Below are 20,409 nucleotides of genomic sequence, written 5' to 3'. Positions count from 1 at the left end.
GAGGTGCAGCAGCACAGGGGAGCGGGGCCGGAGCTGTGCCGGGGCACTGCCCGTCTGTGACACCGGCAGGGTCTGGGGGGCAGGAGCTGTGCCGGGGCACTGCCCGTCTGTGACACCGGCAGGGTTTGGGGGGCAGGAGCTGTGCCGGGGCACTGCCCCGTCTGTGACACCGGCAGGGTCTGGGGGGCAGGAGCTGTGCCGGGGCACTGCCCCGTCTGTGACACCGGCAGGGTCTGGGGGGCAGGAGCCCGTCCCCTCTGCCCATGGCTGCGGCAGAGCCACCCCCGCGGGCTGGCACCAGCGGAGTGTGAAAGAAACCCAAGGCAGACCTTTTCCTTCTGCAAGTTCGTGCTTTGACATGGTTTCCGTGTTAAACTCCGCCTGTGCTGTTGGTACCGGCTCTGCCCTGTGGCAGCAGCAGGAGCTGCAGATCCGCGCGTTTTCTTTCCCGAAGTGAGCAGTGCAGTGGCGGGGGGGTGGGCGGCACCTGGACTGTACCCACAGCGTATTTCTCAGGACAAGCTCCCTTCCCTGGCAGGTATTTCCCAGCCGGGTCCCCTGACGGATCAGCCCACGGGCAGCAGTGACCTCGGTAATTGTCACGCCTTTCTGAAAGGGTTTCCCAAGTTTAGCGTTTCTCAGCTAATGACGTCAGGGCTCCACCAGGAGATTATTCAATCTGTGTTGGCATTTGGCCTTTGAACGGCTGAAGTATCTGTAGTGACAAAACCCAGCGGGGAGGAATGAGGTGAAACTCGTATTTACAAAGGAGGGGTTGCTCACTCAGCAATAACAGCTTTTCTTACGCTGCTAATTGCCCATTAAACAACATCCATTCAGCCCTTAACTGCCTCTGCCAGAGCAGGGAAAGCTGAGGTTTAACCCTGCCCATGCCCCTGAGTCTCATGGTTTCACCAGTAAAAAGTCATGTGTGTATTGTGAAGTGAATACCTCGAGTGCTCACAAGATCTGCCTTGGCCTTACCTCTTGAGACACTTCAGGGAGCGCAGAGAGAGTAGGAGGACAAAACCTGTGATGAACAGTGTGCTATCATTGTCCTCTTGTTCCCTCTGATTTACATTGCCAGCATCAGAGCAGCCTGTAATGTTTAACGGAGATAATTAAATATAATTTGAAGGCAAGATAGTTCTTTTTAGTGGTGGAACAGATCCTGCTAACAACTGAACTACCACAGTAATTCACCGGTAAACTGGAGAGTGGATGCACCGGAAGGCTCAGCACTGTGTTAGGTGATGGTAACTAGAGGGAATGGAAATCAATTAGTTTAACCAAGGTGCTTAAACGCGATTACAGCTGCAGAAAGTCTTGTGAAAACTGGTATTAGGAAGTAGTTAAGATTTATGCTGGTGCTTTAATTGGAGGACCAAGGAAGTCAAGTGATTTGATTCTCCAGAACTTCAAAATCAATGTCGTTGTAGCGGATTTTATTGACTGGAAGATGAAATCTGATAATGACTGAAGATAAGAAAGAAAGGTCAGGGCCTCTAAATCTGCCTGTCGGTAATTGCTGCGTGTGCCGAGCGCTGGCTCTGGATTCAGTCTGACTTGGACCCGAGCAAGGACTTCTTGGGAAGAACCACCACAAAGCCGAGGCGGTGGCTGCGGAGCAGGGGGGCCGTGCAGAGCCCGGCGCTGCCCCCTGGGCTCGGGAGGTAATGCCTGAGAGAACATTTATTAGAGTCAACTTCCCTGTGGGAGCAGGGCTGGCTCGGCCGGATTGCAATCACACACTCGGAAAAACTCCTCCTGTGGATGCTCTCTCTCCCCTGAGGCCCCGGGCTCGTCGCTGACAGAAGGTACAGTTTGTCACAAATTCAGCTTTGTATTTACAAGCTTCCTTGTGGCTTCCTCGTGCAGAGACCAAGGAGGTACAAATACTCCCCATTTATTACTCCCGTGTGCCAGGGCACAGCAGTCAGTAAATACAGTGGTTCAGGGTGAGGTGATGTGCAGCTGATGTGCAGCTCAGGGGGCAGCAACAAACAGGGTTTGTTTTTTCATCTTGTTAAAACGTATTTAATAAGTTAAAGATGCAGAATAGGGTCTGTGGGCCATTAGCTTTTGTCAGACCGTGGTGGATGAGTTAAATATTTGGCTGATTTTGGCTTAAAACCCCGTTTTTTCTCACCCTGTAATACTCCAGATTCCTTTCAGCTTGAATACCCCAAGTGAAGCTCCTGCTAAGGAGCTCTAAATAATTCAGAGTTCAGTGTTGCCTCTGAGGTGTGACATGTGGGAGCTAATTCCAGAGTTAGCTTGGAGCTGGTAACGAGGAATTGAGAGCTGTGGCGGGATAATGCAGGACATGATATGACCTCATGAAACCACATTGGAAAATGGTTTGGATATTGCTGTAAATTGTTATTGCAGCATCTAATTTGAGATGGAGATTTGGGTTATTCTTACGATAAAAAAGGCAATGTTTGATAATTAAGAGAGGAAGCTCTTTGTGATGCTGCGAATTAGCACAGGGCCACCTCCCAACGATATGGGGGATCGTGGAATGACTGGAATTTGGCAGTTCCTAAAATGATAGACTTTTTGTAATTAAATCTCACTTAAATGAGCACCTAAATCATCTTGTATTGTGGGATTACCCATTCCCAGTTTAGCATAACAATAACCGCCCATCTGCGTGCCACAGAACCCCAGGACTGCACAAACGCAAGGCAGGCGGTGTAGGAATTATGATGGATTGTGCAGTTACCATGGCAACGGTTTGTTCTAATTGTGATACATTAGTAGCAACAAGAATTGGCTGGCTCGAGTCACCGAGTTAATTAAATGCAAACTTGCGCAGCTCTGAAGGAATAATAGAGAAAACTAACACCTCCTAGTGCCCCCTGTACCGCGGGAATGACTGCGCCGAAATAATCCCGGAGCTTTCTGGATTCCTGACGTGCCTCTCCCGGCCCGGCCGCGTTCCCGCGGGATGGAGGATGCTGAGGTGCGGCGGGAGGGGACAGGGGAGCCCTTTGGACCAGGGCAGCGCTGGATGTCGGGGAGAGCGCCGGGAGCCCCCGTGCTGGGCGAGAGGAGGGGGCTGTGGTGGGAGGGACGGGCACGAACCTGGCCGTGATCACAGGGCTGTGGCTGAGCCTCAGGAAGGGCATTTTCAGACAGGAGGATGCTGCGGTTTGCTGGCAGAGCTTCAGGGCTGCATCTGGGGGGGGAACTATTTGGGGTCATCCTTCTTGTGGGCACATTTGAAACCATGTGTGGGGTAAACCAAGGTCTGCCGCCCACACCCCACGTCTGAAATCCCTTTGGTTGGTTGGTTGGGGGCTTAACTTTTATTTTTTATTACAAGGAATTATTTTCCTTCTTGTGCCAGTGTTTAAATTCGTAATGTTGACTGGTGAGGGATGAAGGCTTTGATACCTTATCCATGAATCTTCCATTCCTTTAGGCAGCTCTACCCTAATCTCTGTTCACCTTCATCCTTTAGAAAATTAAATCATTTTCATAGAATGGTTGGGTCAGAAGAGCATTAAAGCCCATCCAGTGCCACCCCTGCCCTGGGCAGGGACACCTCCCACTGTCCCAGGGTGCTCCAAGCCCCAGCCAACCTGGCCTTGGACACTCCCAGGGATGGGGCAGCCACAGCTTCCCTGGGCATGTTAATAAATAGATAAATGAATAAATAACCCAGTTCAAATGACCGATTGGCTGCAAATGCCAACTGCTCTTGGTACTGGAATGCAGTCCTGCATGGTCCCACATGCTCCTGACCAGCCCTGTGCTGCCAAAGGACACCTCCAGCCACAAGTTTGTTTCTAAGTAGCCAAAGCAATATGTAAATGCTCTGGTTTAAATAATAATTACATTATCATTTCAAAAGTCAGCTGGCTTGCTTCATATGTACATACATATTTGACAGTGCTTTTTATTACCAGTGTTCTACTCTAAAGTGCTCTAAAGAGAAGTGATAAGTGTAGGATTAGCCTTTTCCTTCCCCCCTCCTCCCTGACACCAGCTTGGACTTCGAGTTCCCCTGAAGGTCTCCAAGAAGATTTAGATCATACTTGGTATGCAAATATATGGAATATATTCTCAGTACAGGCCTGGGTGAAACTTCACTGACATTGGAATGTTCCCATTGCCTTTTGTGGGGTTCAGGGCCACAGCCAGGGAGGAAGGGAGGTGACCAAAATTAGTACCATTTTATCTCAGAGAAATCCTCCCAACTGGGCTAAAGGGGCTGGACAGAAATAAAACGTTCATGTGGCTGGATTGGGGGGACAAAAATTGGAGTGAAAGGACAGAAAAGTGTTGAAGCTTGTTCTGTAAGATGAACCTTCTGCAGAGATCCCTGCTCTTCATTAGGAGCGTGGCATGGGCTGAAATACCAGCTTTTTGGCTTTGTCAGGACTCCAGATTGACAGGTCAGGAAAGCCTGGACTACATGGAGTGGGACAGGCACTGAGTGTGCACATGAGCCTTCCCAGCTCCCTCTGAACTCCAGATCCCCCCTCCTGGGGCAGCCCTGCAGCACTGGCTGAGATTGGCCCCTCACAGAAGGCTGGTTTGGGGCTTGGCTTTTTTATTTGCCTTCTTTTTCCCCCCCCCCAGCATTGGCTTACTGGGTTACTGCATGTGATGAGAGAGCTATGGAAATGCTCATATTTATTGTGGATTATGAATTCATTGCAAGACCTGACCACCTTATCTGAAGGGGTGGTTGCTGTCCTGACATGCAGCTGAGTGATTTCCTGGGCAGTGAAAACCAAGGGAATTGCAGCCCCAGCCTGGTTGAAGTGTTGAGCAGGGAGAAAACCATCAAGGCACTGGTGCCTCCTGTTTCCAGGCTATGGATAATTTTGGCTGTCAAGGCAGAGCTGCAGCTCCCCTGGCCTGCACTCACAGTTCCATTGCCATGACAACCTGGTGCAGACCCAGGAGCTGCTCTCACTGCCGAGCCCGTGGCTGGTTGGGACCTGACCTGACCTGTGCAGAGCAGCCCCCTGCACAACACACACCATGTCCCCTCCTCTGCCCACCCTGACAGGAGTGCTCTGTGTGTGAAGAGCCAACCTGGGAGCCAAAGGGAGTTGTAGAAGCTCCTGCTGGTGGGTTTCCATCCTGCTTTTCCTCAGAGGAAGATTCTTTACATCTGGAGATGATTCGTACCTTGCCTTTCAAAAGGCTCCATGCAAAGGGGGAAAGAGAAATGTTTGGTCCTTCTCAGGTTTATCCCAAGAAGTGATGGCAATAGGGTTGGAATAGAGAATCATCAAGGTTGGAAAAGACCTCCAAGATCATCACTTGAACAAATACCCATGTCCACTAAACCATACTCTGCAGTGCCACATGTGCTTGGTTTCTAGCCCTGCTCTCTTTCCATTTGAAACCATTTCCCCTTGTCCTGGCACTGCTCACTCTTCTCCAAACCAGGGGTTTTTTACTCCAGAGAAAAGTACCTCCAGTGTGAGAAACCCAAACACTACTCCAGGTTTTCCTGTCTTGGGTACTAAATGCCAGCACCTCTTGATCTGATGGAGACTTCTTCTAAGAGCATTTAATTCCTTTACCTGGTGATCAGAGAGGTTCACCTCAACACAATCGGCATCTAAAGTTCTGTTTTAAAAAATACCTCTTTATTCTTGGGGGTTTTTTTGAGTATTTATTAGCTCTATGTATCCTGAATGACTGCAAAGTAAAGTTCCAGAAAGCTGAGAGGCTCTTCTGCATGCCAGATTCTTTAAACCTGATTTATTATGCATGACCATTTATGAGGGCCATAATATTTTTAGTTCCCCATTTACTTGCCCATCTGTGTGTTTACTTATACACACACTAACTTGCACTTTGTTTTACTTTCTATAGTCAATACCTTTCCCTGATGTTCCTCCTGCTCCTTCCTCCATCTAATGTAAATGGAATTGTCTTGAAATGGTGTGACCCGGGTTTCTTTTCTATTTAGAATGCTTTCATAATGCAAGAGAAATTGTGAGAGAGCTTTGCCTCGTGTTCCCTGGGTGGCTGTTTGGGGAGGAAGCAGTGTGTGTGTGGGAGGGCTGGCTGGGCAAGGTTTGATCCTCAGGATATTTCTGGGAAGTCCATCCTGAGGGTTTCTGCTGTGCTGGCTTCCCCCTGGATGCTCATGGTTGGTCTGATGGGATGCTTTCAACTCTTCCACAACTTTTCTCTTGGAACTAAGGCTGGAGGATGGTGGTGGCAGATCTTGGTCACTATCCCTGAGCAACCCGGGGCAGTGGAGGCTGGAACTGGATGAGCTTTAAGGTCCCTTCCAGCTCCAACCATTCTGGGATTCCATGATCTTATATTGCTGGAAAAGGGTCAGTTCACGATCACACCTTCTCAAACCACGTTTCAGGGCAAAGGTTGGCTCATGCCTGGCTCTTGCCCCATCTTTCCCCTTCCCAGAGCCCCCTGGGGTGGCCATTCCTCCGGTGCCAGTCGTGTCCCTGCCAGATGGTCCCTGTGCTGTGAGGGCTCACCAGGCTGCAGGGACACAGCCCTGGGGTCCTGCTTTATTTTCCTCACCATCTCAAACTGAGTGTCACAGGGTTGGTGTTTTTTTTTTCTCCTTTTACATTGAATTATTCAATAGTTGAAGTGAGTAAAATTAAAGATTTCTAGAGTGGGGCCGTTTGGAATGTAAGAAGGATAGCAAAATCTATTTCATTTGAACTCTAATCTCTGGTCATGTATAAAATGAATAAAATGCAATAAGTGTGGAGAAATATGATTTACAACAGCAGCCGAAGTCTGGCTGTGAATACCCTCAAATGCCAAGATTGTGTGTCAGTCAATTTAGCAGTGCAGAAGCAAGGGGAGCTCTGCAATGAAGGCTTTCTCATTTTTCCTAGTTTTTTGGTTTTTTTGGAAAAAGTGACAGATGAAGAATTATTTCTAGCTCAGAAAAAGCAAGTGCTCAGCCCGTGAGAGAGGGAAAAGCCATTATTTTAATAATAGAAGTTGGGGATGTACATTACTTCTGTTGCACTTTGTGTTTGTCTCTTTTGGTGATGTGTAACTTATTTTAGAGCTATTATAACAAACAGGAATGCCAAGCAAGAGATATTAGACAGTTCTGAGGATTAATAATGGGATTTCTGGAGCTATTCCCTCCTGTCTGTGCCTGAAATACAGCCAAGCCCAGCTGTGACTGACATTTCTTCTCACTGAAGACCCTTTAGTGACCCACAAGAAGTGCTTTGGTGGGTCTCAGGACACTCATGTTGTGGACAGAACCGCACTGGGTAACAGCCTTGGCTGGGATCCTGTGGGAAAACTTCATCCATTTCAAATTCTGGTGGTCATCATCCATGGACATGGAATTAGCATGGACAAAAAGTAAGGAGAGGTTCCTGCAGCTGTTTTCCATCTCTCCATTGTCACCACCTCTGTTCCCAGGGCCAGGGCAGGGAGGGCTTGTCCTCACTGTGACCTGCACAGGGTTCACAGCCTTGCCCCCCCTCTGGCTGCCCCCCCCACGTGGATCTGCAGCAGGACCCACGATTGTCCCCCCCAGCCAGGGCCAGCAGGCTCAGGGCAGTGCTGGGGTGCAGGAGCACAGAACAAGTGCAGGTGAACTACAGGAGGCAGAACTTCCCCCTGTGTCAGTGGTGGGGGTGCACAGAGCTCAGTTCAAACGTTCCTGTCCTTGCCAGACTGTTTTCCTGCACATCCTTCTGTGCCAGATTTCTGCTTCAAGGACAGTGGAATTCAGGAGTCAGTTCCAGGGAGGCACCTGCTCCAAACACCTTCAATCCTTTGGTGACCTGAGCCAGGGCCAGCACTGCTCATTTCTTGGCTGAGCAGCTCCCAAGTGACTCCAAGCAGTTCCTGGGCATCTTTGCTGTCTCTGTACCTGCTGCAGAAAGCGAAGGCAGCTCTTTTTCCAAGGCTGGGGATTCTCTGCAGAATATTGGCTGTATAAACTGACTTGTGGGACTGTCTCTGATACTGCTTCCATTTCTTTTTAGCTGCTTTGAAAGCAGCAACTTGCTTTTCCATTGCTGCTCTGTCCAGTTATCTGGCTAATTTAATTTCCTTCTAGATAAGCTGTTGAGTTTCTCTTGCAGGCAAGAGAGACAAAATTCCTCCTCCTTCTGTATCTGCATCATAACCCCCAGAGCAAGTGCTTTAACATTTGCTATTTTGAATTATTATACAAATTACAGATATAAGCCATAAATATTTATTTCTGATGTATGCAAATTTCTTGCATAAGGAGGCTTCTATTATAAGGGAACGAGTTGTATAAAATATTGAGCTCAAGTACTCAATATATGTAAAATACCTCAGTTTACTTCATCTTTACTCCACAGTTTGCCTGTGAACTGCCAGCTGAAAGCCTCGATCTGTTGGGTGCTCTTAGGACATGAAAATGCACATTGGCTTTGACAGGGTGACATCAGAAGAACAGGCAGAGGGAATTGGAAATTAGTCCTTTTGGAGCTGTTTGCTGTGTGCTGGCTGCCTGTGCACGGGCTCTGCGGGGGGATGGCTCGGAACAGGATCCCAATTTCCCTGTGGTGTTCTGAGCCTCCTGCTGCCAGGAACGGGAAGGACAGAACTGCTCACACCCTGCCCTGCTCGGGACACCACGCTGTCCCTGGGCTGGTGACACTGGCACTGGTCTGGTGACACTGGCACTGGGCTGGTGACACTGGCACTGGGCTGGTGACACTGGCAGTGTCCCTGGGCTGGTGACACTTCCCTGGGCACACAGACATGCAGTGCTGGACGTGATCACGGCTGTTTCACAGCTGACCCATCAAGGTAACCGGGAGTTTATCCTTCTGTTCAGAAATGCTGTTCACAGGACCTTGGTGTTGGTCCTGAGGTGAGGTGGGCTTGGAACTGCAGAGGGCACAGGGGTTGTTTCCCACTGTGCCAAGGGCACTCTGGAGCACAGGAGCACAGGAAGGCAAAGGTCTGTAAAGGTGTCATGGTAAATGTAAAACCACATCGTAGAATGATGGAACAGGTTGGGTTGGAAGGGACCTTAAGGATCATCTTGTTCCCACCCCGATTGCTGAGCCAGGGCAGGACAGAGAGCTGGCAGAGCTGCCACACGTGTGACATTCTGCATTTCCCAGACAACAGAGAGTGCAATCCTTGTGCAAGGACACGGCTGTGCCTGAAACTTCCACAAATCAAACTGTCCAAGGAAACGGGAGCAGAGTTTGGTTTGGGGGTTGTGTCAGTGAGGGGGGGTGCTGCCCAAAGCAGGGTGGTGCTGCAGGACCTTCCCTCCCCACACAGCCTGTGCAGTGGCATCAGGCACCAAGGTGGCTGAGAGCACATTGATATTCAGGACTTTTTACTTCCCATGTTTTTACAAGCACATAAAGCAGTGGAAGCTAATTTTCATTTTTATTAAAAAGTGTTTCTCGTTCTTATATTTACACAACATAATGTAGAGAATGAGATGGAATCTTCAGATGACCTGGAAGAGCCTTCTGGGAGATTTATAAACTGTCTACTTCATCTGTAAGAACATTTGTTTTAATTCCCATATAAAAGTGAGATAAATTGGCTTGTAATAACACGAGTCCAAAAATATCTCAAGTTACCACTTTATTTCCATATTGCAAAATAACACAATTCAGTGCATAATTAGAAAGCTGAATTGGAGAAAAGGAGCAGTTGCTCCTGATTAGACTGAAGGCAAAGCTTTAGCGTACAAAAAAGGATTTCTGACTCCTAAAGGGACTTTTCTAAATTTGCAGCCATCAGTTCAGTTATTATATGGCCCAGCAGCTGGAAATCTTTCCACTGGGTTAGCAAAGAGTCAGAGGCCTGATCCTGCAGTGCTTTTCTTCCCAGAGAAATCACATTCATGCAAAATCATCCATTGATATAATTTGTCCTGTAAAAATTGCTGGTTATTAGATGTGTATGTTCCAGACCAGTCTAATTTTCTCTCAAGGTTTTGAAGGTAATTTTTTTCATTTGCATGAATAAAGCAAGAATCTGGAAAACACAGAAATCTAAAATTCAAATGGAAATCACTTATGTAAAAGAAGTGATAAAATCTGGGTGCTTTTGCATGTGAATGATGTCCTCAGGGTTGGGTTTTCTCCAGTGCCTGCTTCAAAGTCCATGCATTTGTAACAGTGTGGGAAGTCAAAATCTGTCAAAATTCAGAATCTGCTTGAGAAAGAAGGAGATGTGAGTGAGGGTGATCCTCCAGAATGACTTTGTCCTTCTGTCATGGGAAATGTGGCTTCAAACCCTCCATGGGAGGGGACTTGCACAGACCAACATCCCATTGTTTTTAGAAAGCCTTCATTTCTCAGGGGTAACAATTAGAATCTTGGAATGGTTTGGGTTGGAAGGGACCTCAAAGCCCATCCAGTGCCACCCCCTGCCCTGGGCAGGGACACCTTCCACTGTCCCAGGTTGCTCCAAACCCCGTCCAACCTGGCCTTGGACACTTCCAGGGATGGGGCAGCCACAGCTTCTCTGGGCAACCTGTGCCAGGGCCTCACCACCTCCCCAGGGAAGGATTCCTTCCCAACATCCCAAAATGCCCTCTGGCAGTGGGAAGCCAGTCCCCCTTGTCCTGGCACTCCAGACCCTTGTTAACAGTCTCTCTCCTTTCCCCTGAGCTCCCTTCAGGCACTGCAAGGTCCCATTAGGTCGCCCCAAAGCCTTCTCTCCTCCAGGCTGGATCAGCTCGATCCCAGTTCTCATTCATGTCAAACTGGAGCATCTCCCACTAAATCTGCATCTTAATTTCTTAATTTAATCTCAGGTCTGGGAGCTGCCAGGCTCACCAGCCCACTGTAAAAGGCACGCGTGAGTTATTAGAGTCCCATTGTGGGTTGAATCTGATCCTTTGTACTTGAAGTCACCCATTTGCATTCATCTAAAGCGCTTTCCAGAGTTTATCAGAAGAAGTGAAATAAGAAATGAAATAGTTTCACGTAAACTGCATTTTTATGTCTGACTGGTAAAACCACAAAGCAGAGATAAAACACATAAAACTGAGGCTCTGCATAATAAGCATATCTATTAGTTCCCTTATCTTTGCACAGCTCCCATTTGTCATGAGCAGCATTGTGTGTCACTCAGCCTGCCTTGTTCTACAAACGCTCCTTTCTCCCTTTCCTTTTATCTCCCATCAGCATTTCCAAGGTGGGAACTTGGCTGGGAGGTGCTGCAAAAGACCCCTTTGATTAAATAATCGTTTCACCTTCGACCCCTTCACTGCAGCAAGAAAGAAAAATTAACACCCGTGTGTGCTGGAGAAACCCCTTCCTGGGGCTCTGCTGCTCCAGCTTTTGCAGCAGCCCAGGACTGAGGTGAAAATGTTGGGTCAAACCCTCCCCAGGGTGAGTCACCTCCCAGTAAGGCCAGTTCCCCACTGGAGCAGCCCATGGAAAACCACGTCAGGGAGCCTGTGGCTGGTGAGGTGCTCAGGATGTACCCACTGTCTGACTTAAAAATATGCTATTTTTTCTTAATAAAGAGCATAACTGAATGTCACGAGCACAGAAACCACTGTGTACTCTCTGCAAAGTTGTTTCAATGAACTGTAGAGAATTAAAGTACAGGAAAATTGAGAAAATCCCACTTTCCTCAATGTTTTTAAAAGCAAGAAAGTGTTACTAGCTATGTTGTTATAGTTCCCCTTTTGTAACTTACAGTTGGCATAAGTTTTAATTTATATCAGAATTATTTCAATCCAAACAAAGAGACAGAAGCTGTACTGTACCATACTGTGGGAATTGTGTTGGTAAGGACAGTGAAGTCTGTAGGACTGAGCCTCACAGAGGCTGTTGATGGCTCAGGCAGGTGATTTGTGCTGGACCTCGTGGTGTTTGCAGTGCAGAGCTCTCAGCTCACACCCCTTGGGTTGCAAACTCGTTCCAAACTGCTGGTCAGGGGTTATTTAATGTCTGAGCTGCTGTTCCCCCGCAGTGCCCTGGTGTGTAACAGTGTCTCCTTGTTGTGTCCCCCAGCTCTACATACAAACCACCACACTCACGATATCCATGAACCTCAGCGCGTCGGTGGCGCTGGGGATGCTCTACATGCCCAAGGTTTACATCATCATCTTCCACCCCGAGCTCAACGTGCAGAAGCGCAAGCGCAGCTTCAAGGCGGTGGTGACGGCGGCCACCATGTCCTCCCGGCTGTCCCACAAGCCCAGCGACCGCCCCAACGGCGAGGCCAAGACGGAGCTGTGCGAGAGCGTGGACCCCAACAGTGAGTACGGCCCCCCGGGGCTGCATGGGGCAGGGGGCACGGGCTGGCACCCGCGGGCAGGGCCTTCATGCTCCTCGGCCGCCTCCATTGCAGGTTTTGGAAGTCTCATGTTTCTTTTAATTCTTTATTTCCTCCCCGCGTTTTTGAGCTGTGCCGGTTGGCAGCGACTCCTCCCAGTGTGTTTGGTAGCTGTGAGCAGCTCCTCCTCCTCCTCCTTTCCCTCCTCTGTGAGTGAGATCAGCAGCACCCTTGGGCACCGAACCCCTCAGCCTGTGCCCAACTCCCCGTGGCCGGGGCAGGTTCCAGGGCAGATGGAGGGACAAGGACCAAACTCATTGATAACTCTGCTAACCCGAGTTATCATCTGCTTTCGTGCAAAGTTTCTTTGCAAAACTGTCACAGTCCTTGAAGATTCCCATTTAGGGATTTTATCCGGCCCTAATGCAAATCTTGCCAGCGATTTTAAAGGAAAATAGATGGAAAAGACGCTTCCAGTTTCCCTAATGTGCATAGCAGGGGATTGCGCAGCACGAAATTACAGACTGAGGCCATCAAATTTGATTTGCATTTGAATCTGGAAGGGGCTGAGGAAGGAGACAGCTGCACGGCTCTGCAGCATATTGGGAAGGTTTGGGCACGTCTGCAGTTTTTGTGCAAAACAGATCTGGATGTGGAGAAATGCCCTCTCCCTGCCCGGGATCTGCTCATCCGTCGGCTGCCGGAGCCGCTGCCACTTCTCGTCTCCCAGTTGCTGCTGGAAGATCTGCCTGGAGCAGCTCTGCTGCCAGAGCAGAGTGGGAACAGGCAGCAAACCATTGACACAGCACTTTGCCTCCCGATACTCACCCCAGGAGTGCCTTTCTCTGATGTCTCATCATGCAGGTGTACAAAGGATATTCTAACTGGGAACACTGAAGTTGGCTTTGGAAGCTGAACTCTGTGAGACTCCGACCTGAGACAGGGAGGAAATGGTTCTCGTAAATTAAGGACCATATTTGGCCTCTTCCAGTTATATTGAGCAGAGCCCTCAGTGCAGGAGGAAATAAATGGAACTCCTGCATTGGAGTGTTACCCAGTGACAGTCAGGGTCCTCTGCCGAGGAAGGGAAGGAAGGAGAAGAGAATTTTAAGTCAGCTGGGACAGGGCAGGGCAACGTGTGTTGCTGCTGCACTTCATCAATCACTGTTTGGGTCAAATGAGTTGCAATTAGTTTCTCCTCCAGAAAACTCAAAACATCAAAAAATTTCCTCTCAAAACTTGAACCACAAGAAAAGTACCCCAGTTGTGATGCTGCAATTCAGTGTGGAGGCAGAACCCTGTGGGAACCCTAGTTGGGGATGTCCCCTCCTGGTCTCATTTTGTGCTGCATCTTATTGTTGATCTCAGACTTCTGACAGTATTTCCCCTTCCCACCAAAGAACAACCAGATTTTTCCCTGGGAAGGAGTTATGTTTATTGAAAAGAAATATTGCCCACTTAACCCCCATGTTTCTGCTAAAATACAACATTTTTCATCTAGGGCTATAGACTAGAATATAAATTCATTTGTTAACTCTGCCAGCCAGGAAATGTTCAATATATTAATTCCTATGTTTTTCTTAAGTACTGGCCTTTTACTTTTTTTTTATGGTTTGGAAAATACATTTTCTTTTAAACCTTTTAATTATTTATCTAGAGTTCCATCTGTTCATTTATCAGCTGCACCTACCACTCCTAGTTCATTCCCTGGGTATGTGTGTTCATAAAAACTATTATTAGAAAATCAAATGAAATAAACTACTGTACTTAAAATGTTTGGGTCCCAGTGTAACTACTGCAGTCACTGGAGGTTTCCTGTAGTGTTCAATAGGTTACTGATTGATGCCCTGATCAGAGTGTCCATACTTAAAGATGGTTTTGATGCTTTTATAGCAATTTAACTTTGAAAAAATATTTTATGCAGCCAATAAGGAAACTTTCAGAGTTTTACGAATTGGAAAATAGGAAATATGGATAAAAAATTGCCCCAGATGCATCAACACAAGGAGCATTTACCTACTTTTTTTAAAATCCCAAGTATCTTCTTTCAAAAGAACACCAGAGGATGTCTTTGCAGTGTCTCTCTGTACAATTGCTTTGCTCCCCAGCGATGGCCAACGATGGCCTGTCCTGGCTGGGGCCTGCCCTGGGAGCAGCCCCAGGGTGGGAAGTTCTGCTTGTTGGTTCCCTGCCAGGCTCCTCTGGAGCTCCCGTGGGCAGGAGGAAGGGAAATCAATGGAAGGGGGTTAAAGGCTGAGCCAGAGACTCCTCAACACTGCGCAGAGCAAACCTGGGGCTGGGCTGGCCTCGCTGCCAGGGCCGTTCACAGGTGGAAAAGTACAGTTGGGTTTTCCAGTTTGATTTTCTATTCCGTTTCCCAGTGCTGCTGTTGCTTGCTCAGGTGCTGGAGACTGGAGTTGCCATTTCTATTGGAAAGACACAAATCTTTCACATCTCCCAAGAACCAACTAGCACGGAGCCACCAGCATGGGATTCACGTACCTCCAGACATGGGGCAATTTGGTGACTGAGCCCAGATTTATGGCCTGTCCTACTCACATGCCAGAGTCAAACCAAAAGCAGATGTGGATGGTTTTACAGAAAAAGAGCCTTGAAAAAATCTCCATGATTTAGCAGATTTGAAAAGAATAGAGAAGCTGTGGCTGCCTCATCCCTGGAAGTGTCCAAGGCCAGATTGGATGGGGCTTGGAGCAACCTGGGCTAGTGGAAGGTGTCCCTGCCCATGGCAGGGGGTTGGAACTGGGTGATCTTGAAGGTCCCTTCCAACCCAAACCATTCTGAGATAATGAACTGAAGATGTGCTTGTAAAGCTGGAAGGCCTATAAATATCCTGAGTGGCTTCCCAGGAGCAGGTGGTCCTCAGCAGTGATGATGAGCATCATGTGCAGCCTCTGCACACAACTCTGGGGGCATCTGCAGGAATTCAGGCTCCGAAACAAACGTGCAGAGCACTTGGGAGAGCTGGACTCACACACTGGGGGTTCAGTGTGAGTATAAAAGAAGAGACTGATTAACATGGGAGGAGAATCACTCCAAGTGCAGTGACCTCACAGCCCACTTACTGTGGAATAGGGACTCTCCGTGTTCCAGATTTTCTTAGGATCTGTGGGAAATCAGAAGTTTCACAAGCTGAGCTCCCCAGCCATGCTGTGGGAGGGCTTTCCTGCTGGATGTGATATATTAAGGCCAAGGTTTTCAATCTAGGAAATGTCTCTTAATCATTCCCGTTTGCCATCTGGCACGTTCATGCTTCCACTCCTTTCACAGCTTTGCCCCCCTGATGCATGTTTGCTGCAGGTTTGGACGAACAGAATTTGGTGCCCAGCAGCTTTGTCCACATGAGTTCATCCTGCTCTCGTGTGTCTTTGGCTGGATTTCCCCCTGTTTGAGAAGGCGCTTCTCGAGTGCGAGCTGGAGCAGACAGTGAATGCTCTGCTGGGCTGTGTCTGCTCCTGTTTGTGCTGCAGGAGCAGAGTGTCAGACTGGGAGAGAAACATTTGAACCTCCAACCCATACTTAACTTATATTGAGATTTACATGTAATTACTCCTTTTCCCAAGCAGCTTGTTTTAATTCATGGCTTCACCCGACAGAGCGATGGCAATCAGCGCCCGGGGCCTTGGCAGTGAGGAGGCTGTGCCTGCCATGGGCTGGGCCAGCAGTGTCTGCCTTCACAGAGCTGCAGAATGGCTTGGGGTGGAAGGGACATCAAAGCAGGGACACCTTCCCTAACCCTAACCTCATCCCAGGTTGCTCCAAGCCCCGTCCAACCTGGCCTTGGACACTTCCAGGGATGGGGCAGCCACAGCTTCTCTGGGCAACCTGTGCCAGGGCCTCCCCACCCTCACAGGGAAGAATTCTAACCTAAATTTCCCCTCTTTCAGCATTAAGTAGAACTTAGTTGGCAGCTGATTGAGTTTTTAGTGGGGAGGTGCAGTCACAGCATCATCCCACCAGGCACTGTTTGCATGGTCTGTGTTCTGACAGCGCTTTCTTGAGCACTGCCAGCCCCTTCCATGCCAGCGGCAGTGAGGGCACTCTGTGTCCATCCCAGGGGCACTGAGGGCACTCTGTGTCCATCCTCACTCTTCTCCATCCTCGAGAATGAACACTGAGCTTGTGGGTTCCCATCATTAACCTGTGGATGGTGCCTGTGGATCAAGCATGTCCTGTTTGTTCACTGCTCTTCACCCTTAACACCACTGAGGGCACGTAGGAAAACACTAATCTGGTTGTTGATGATGCTGAGGAGCCTATGAGTGGCTGTGTTGGTGAGGAGGGACTGGGAGAACTGAAACTAAAGCCAAAATGTCCCAGAATTCGTTCAGGGGAGAGGAAGGAAAAAAAATAACCAACCAGAGCTGCTGTTGTGTGAGCAGCTGCTCCCATGTTCAGAGGTACCTGGACTCTGTGACTGGTTCATTTGTTGCCTACCCAGAGCTCATTCCTGTGCTGGTGCTCTCAGCTTTGCACTGCTCTAATCCGAGCTCTGCAGCCGGATTAGTGTCACGGGCTCATGGCAGGGCAGCTGTGAAGAGTTTGCTGTGCACAGATCCTACAGACCAATGTATTTACTTTCCCTCAGACTGCATACCACCAGTAAGAAAGAGTGTTCAAAAGTCTGTTACTTGGTACACTCTTCCACCTACTGTATAGCTTTTGCCTGCTTTCCAAAAAGGTAAGGAAAACCGAGCTTCTTATTATTTTATTCTCAAGTGATGATGGTTCTTATTATTATATACATAGTTATATGCAGAATGTTCATTAGTGCAGCTATGTTAAAACAAGTATCTAACTTAAAAATTGTTCACAAATCCATTACCAGAAGCTGCCATGGGAAGGCTTTCCTGGAAAAGGGGAGACCCATAACGTGGGTGATTCCAATGCCTGTGTTGGGATCCCTGAGCACCAGCACCTGGTAGTCTCCTGCTTCCCACCACTGGGGGTGGATCCCAATAAAGCTTTTGAAGATGGAGATATTCAATAACCATTTAAAAAAGGAACAAACAAACGATCAAAAGTTAATTCTGGCCACCAGATCTAACAACTAACAAAAGTGTTTTCTGAGTCATTTTCAGCATCTCTACCCACAGGTTTGCCTGGTAGCACAAAAATAACCTTTGCCAACATGTGAGCTGAGCAATCCTCTTTACTCTAAAATTAAAAATGGCTCCAAAAAAGTTTGCAAAACCTTCTTTTCCCCATGGGAGAACCCAGTGACCACTTGCTGCTGTGGAACCACAAGTGAACAATTTTTGAGGACTGGCTTTTCCTGAGTGTTGTGGCTGCCCTCGTGGTGATGTGTGAGCTCACTTGGTACTTGTGACTCCATCAGCCAGGAATTCCTGCTGCTCTAGGGCAATTAGAGGAACAAGAAAGCCTTTGATATTGGGGAAAAATTACTACCAACCATTAATAGCTATTTCTCACAATTCTGTGTGCACTCAGGGGGTTTGTCCCTCTCTTTGGGGCTTTGGCCACTCCTTCAGGCTTAGCCCAGGTATGGAAGGTGCTGATCTGGTTACTGTGGTGCTGTGCACTGAGGGCCTGAAGAAATGACTATTCAGCCTTCAGAATGTTTCACTGATTTCTCATAGATGAGAACTTATATCAGCAAAGGTAGAAATGTTGCTTGAATTGAGTCTCTGAGTCACAGGAAAAAAGATTCCTAATATCTCTGGTGGTGTAAATTGCCCCAGCTCCAGTTTCAATTTAGTCCTTACAGAGTGTTCAAATTGGTTTTATTGTATTTGAATCAGGGCCATTATGTCAACTCCCAGCTCAGGCAGAAAGGCTGATTTGAGGTGTGAAGCTCTTCATGAACATCGGGATGACCTGGAGCATCCGAGGGCCAGAGTCAGGAAGGGTGATGATGGCTGGGCTGGAGGGAAATGGAACAAAGCAGTCGAGGGGGAGAAGGGGCCACTCAAAGTATTATTGCAAATGAAATGGGAAAGAGGAAAGGGCAGCCATGTGAAGATGAAATTGTTAAAGGAAGGAGATGAGAAGGAGAGAGATAGAAGACGCCTTAATATGTGGAGAAATCACTTTTAAACAAAAAACTGGAAAAAAAAAGCACAAGCATTTGAAAATAAAATAATTAGGAGCTCACATGGATTTCTAACATTAATTTTCTCCATGTAATAGTGGAAATAATATGAGGCATTGCTGTCTGCAAAGGCACACAAGTAACGTTGTCATCCAAGTCCTAGAAAAAGCAAATTGGCCATTCAGACTCTTTGAGCAGATTTTAAAATTTGGTTCAGAAAAGCTGTGAAAATGCTATGGTCAGGGATGGCTTGGGCTTGCACTGGTCCTGCCAGAGCTCCTCTGCACCAGGCTCTGTTCCCCATCCCTCCCCGGAGCACTCCTGCTCTGGCTGGGCTGGCGGCTCTGGCTGCTGCAGCTCTGCTTGCTGCTTTGATTTGTTCTTCCAGGAGTACAAAACGAAAACCAGCAGGAAACAATACACTGTATTAAAAACAAAGCAGGGATAGCAGGAAAACATCAACTCGGTTGTAAATTGACACTTGTTTATGCTGGTAACTTATTTGTGGTAGGTATGGACACAGAGCTGAGCCCTGACGGGACTGTATCAATTTCTGCTTGTGATGCACAGAGTTTGTGTTTAAACTTGTGTTTATAATGCTTTAAATTGCTTCCTGGGAGTGACAAACAGGACTTCTCTGCTGGAGAGACTGATGAAAATACAAGGCTTGAAAAGCTCTGTGTGGTAGCTGGGTCAAGGTGGCTTGTCCATCACTGAACAAGGCAGGGAAAGTCAATGTTCTGGAGAGCCACAGCTGGTGCTGCAGAAATGCCTGCTGCACTTTTCTCCTGATCCAGGGCAGCAGGAAAAGGCAGTCCAGTGACCGAAGTACTTGTGATATCTGAAAGACCTGGATTAGTCCCTTGGGCTTTGGAGCCTCCCAGTGCAGGGCTCCACAGCTCTGTTCTCCCTCCCTTCCCAGATCTCCAGGCAGCACAAGGTTCCCCCCTCGCTGTGTGCTGGGCACCAGGCTCTCAGGGGTGAGGGCAGGGAGGAGCAACTCAGCAGGAACCTGTCCTGACCTTGGCCTCTGCATTCCTCTGGAATTCCTCTCGGTGTCCCCAGGCTGGCCCTGTGCACTGCTTTGGGCAGTGAGTGCATCTCCAATCCTTACTGAATTCCTTTGGAAAGGCCAATCCCTGGAGCTGTGTGTGAGCTCTGGGTTTGCTCTCAGACCCAGCTGGGCATTGACACCACTGGGGCTGGTTCAAAGCTCCAGTCACAGCAGGAGCCAGGGAGGCTGGGCTGGGCAGGACCTCCCCTCCCAGGGCTGGGCACAGTGTGCTGCTTCCAGAGGCTTTCCAGTTGCTTCCCAAGTCCTTCTTGGCTGGATCAGCATGCAGAGGAGTGTCCCTGGTGATTGCCAAGTGCTCAGACAGTCTGTGAGGGATGTGCAGCCCCACACCTGGGGAGTCATCGTGTGTCTTGGTCACATCTCCCCTAGAATATAAATGCAATTACTGAGATTGCTCTGGAATGAAGCTGTTGTGATATGAGTCATGATGTGGTTTCAAACTGATCCTGGGCTTATGCTGGAAGAGGTAAACAGAGGTACCCCCAAGTGCCAAGGATTTTCCATGCCTGTCCTTCTTCCCTGGGAGCCCAGGGCCCACGGAGCCCCCCCACCCCCAGCAGTGGGGTCCCTGGGGAAGGGCAGCTCTTTGAAGGCTGTGGGTCTGTGATGCTCTGTAGCTCATCAGGCCCTCGGGTGTGTGGTGGAGAATAGTTATTTGCTGGATTGAAGCGTCATTTTTATTTTAAATCTGGCCCATTTCATCCCGAAAAAGTGTTCCGTGTTTAACCTCACTTGAGGGATTTTCTGTTCAGTGGAGGCTGCTAAGAAATGAGAATTTGCAGTCAAAATTGACTTTGACAGCTCTTCACGGCATCTATTTTGATTCTGGAATGGCTGACTGGAAAACTAAACATCATAAATTCTTTTAACAGTGATATGCTTATTTTAAAAGTATTGCCTGGAGCTACATCCTGGCCTTGGACACTTCCAGGGATGGGGCAGCCACAGCTTCCCTGGGCAACCTGTGCCAGGGCCTCCCCACCCTCACAGGGAACAATTCCTACCTAAATTTCCCCTCTTTCAGCATTAAGTAGAA

General features: G+C 48.4%; 1 protein-coding gene across 5 annotated transcripts in view; it reads left to right on the top strand.

Moving 5' to 3' along the window:
* GRM7 (glutamate metabotropic receptor 7) overlaps positions 1-20,409 on the top strand; it is a 226,820-nt gene that overhangs the window by 194,435 nt on the left and 11,976 nt on the right. For 2 of the 5 annotated variants that reach the window (XM_017827084.1, XM_017827088.1), the window contains 2 exons: positions 11,964-12,210; positions 16,835-16,927. In XM_017827084.1, the coding sequence (XP_017682573.1) occupies positions 11,964-12,210; positions 16,835-16,905 (318 nt within the window). In that variant the 3' untranslated portion in view covers positions 16,906-16,927. Of the gene's footprint in view, positions 1-11,963; positions 12,211-16,834; positions 16,928-17,074; positions 19,375-20,409 lie in introns of those variants that run through there. The other 3 variants (XM_017827085.1, XM_017827087.1, XM_017827089.1) reach the window with 3 other exon arrangements.

The sequence above is a fragment of the Lepidothrix coronata genome, unplaced genomic scaffold (assembly GCF_001604755.1).
Source record: "Lepidothrix coronata isolate B3197 unplaced genomic scaffold, Lepidothrix_coronata-1.0 Scaffold134, whole genome shotgun sequence".
NCBI classification, from domain to species: domain Eukaryota; kingdom Metazoa; phylum Chordata; class Aves; order Passeriformes; family Pipridae; genus Lepidothrix; species Lepidothrix coronata.
This window is presented reverse-complemented; position numbering and strand designations above follow the sequence as displayed.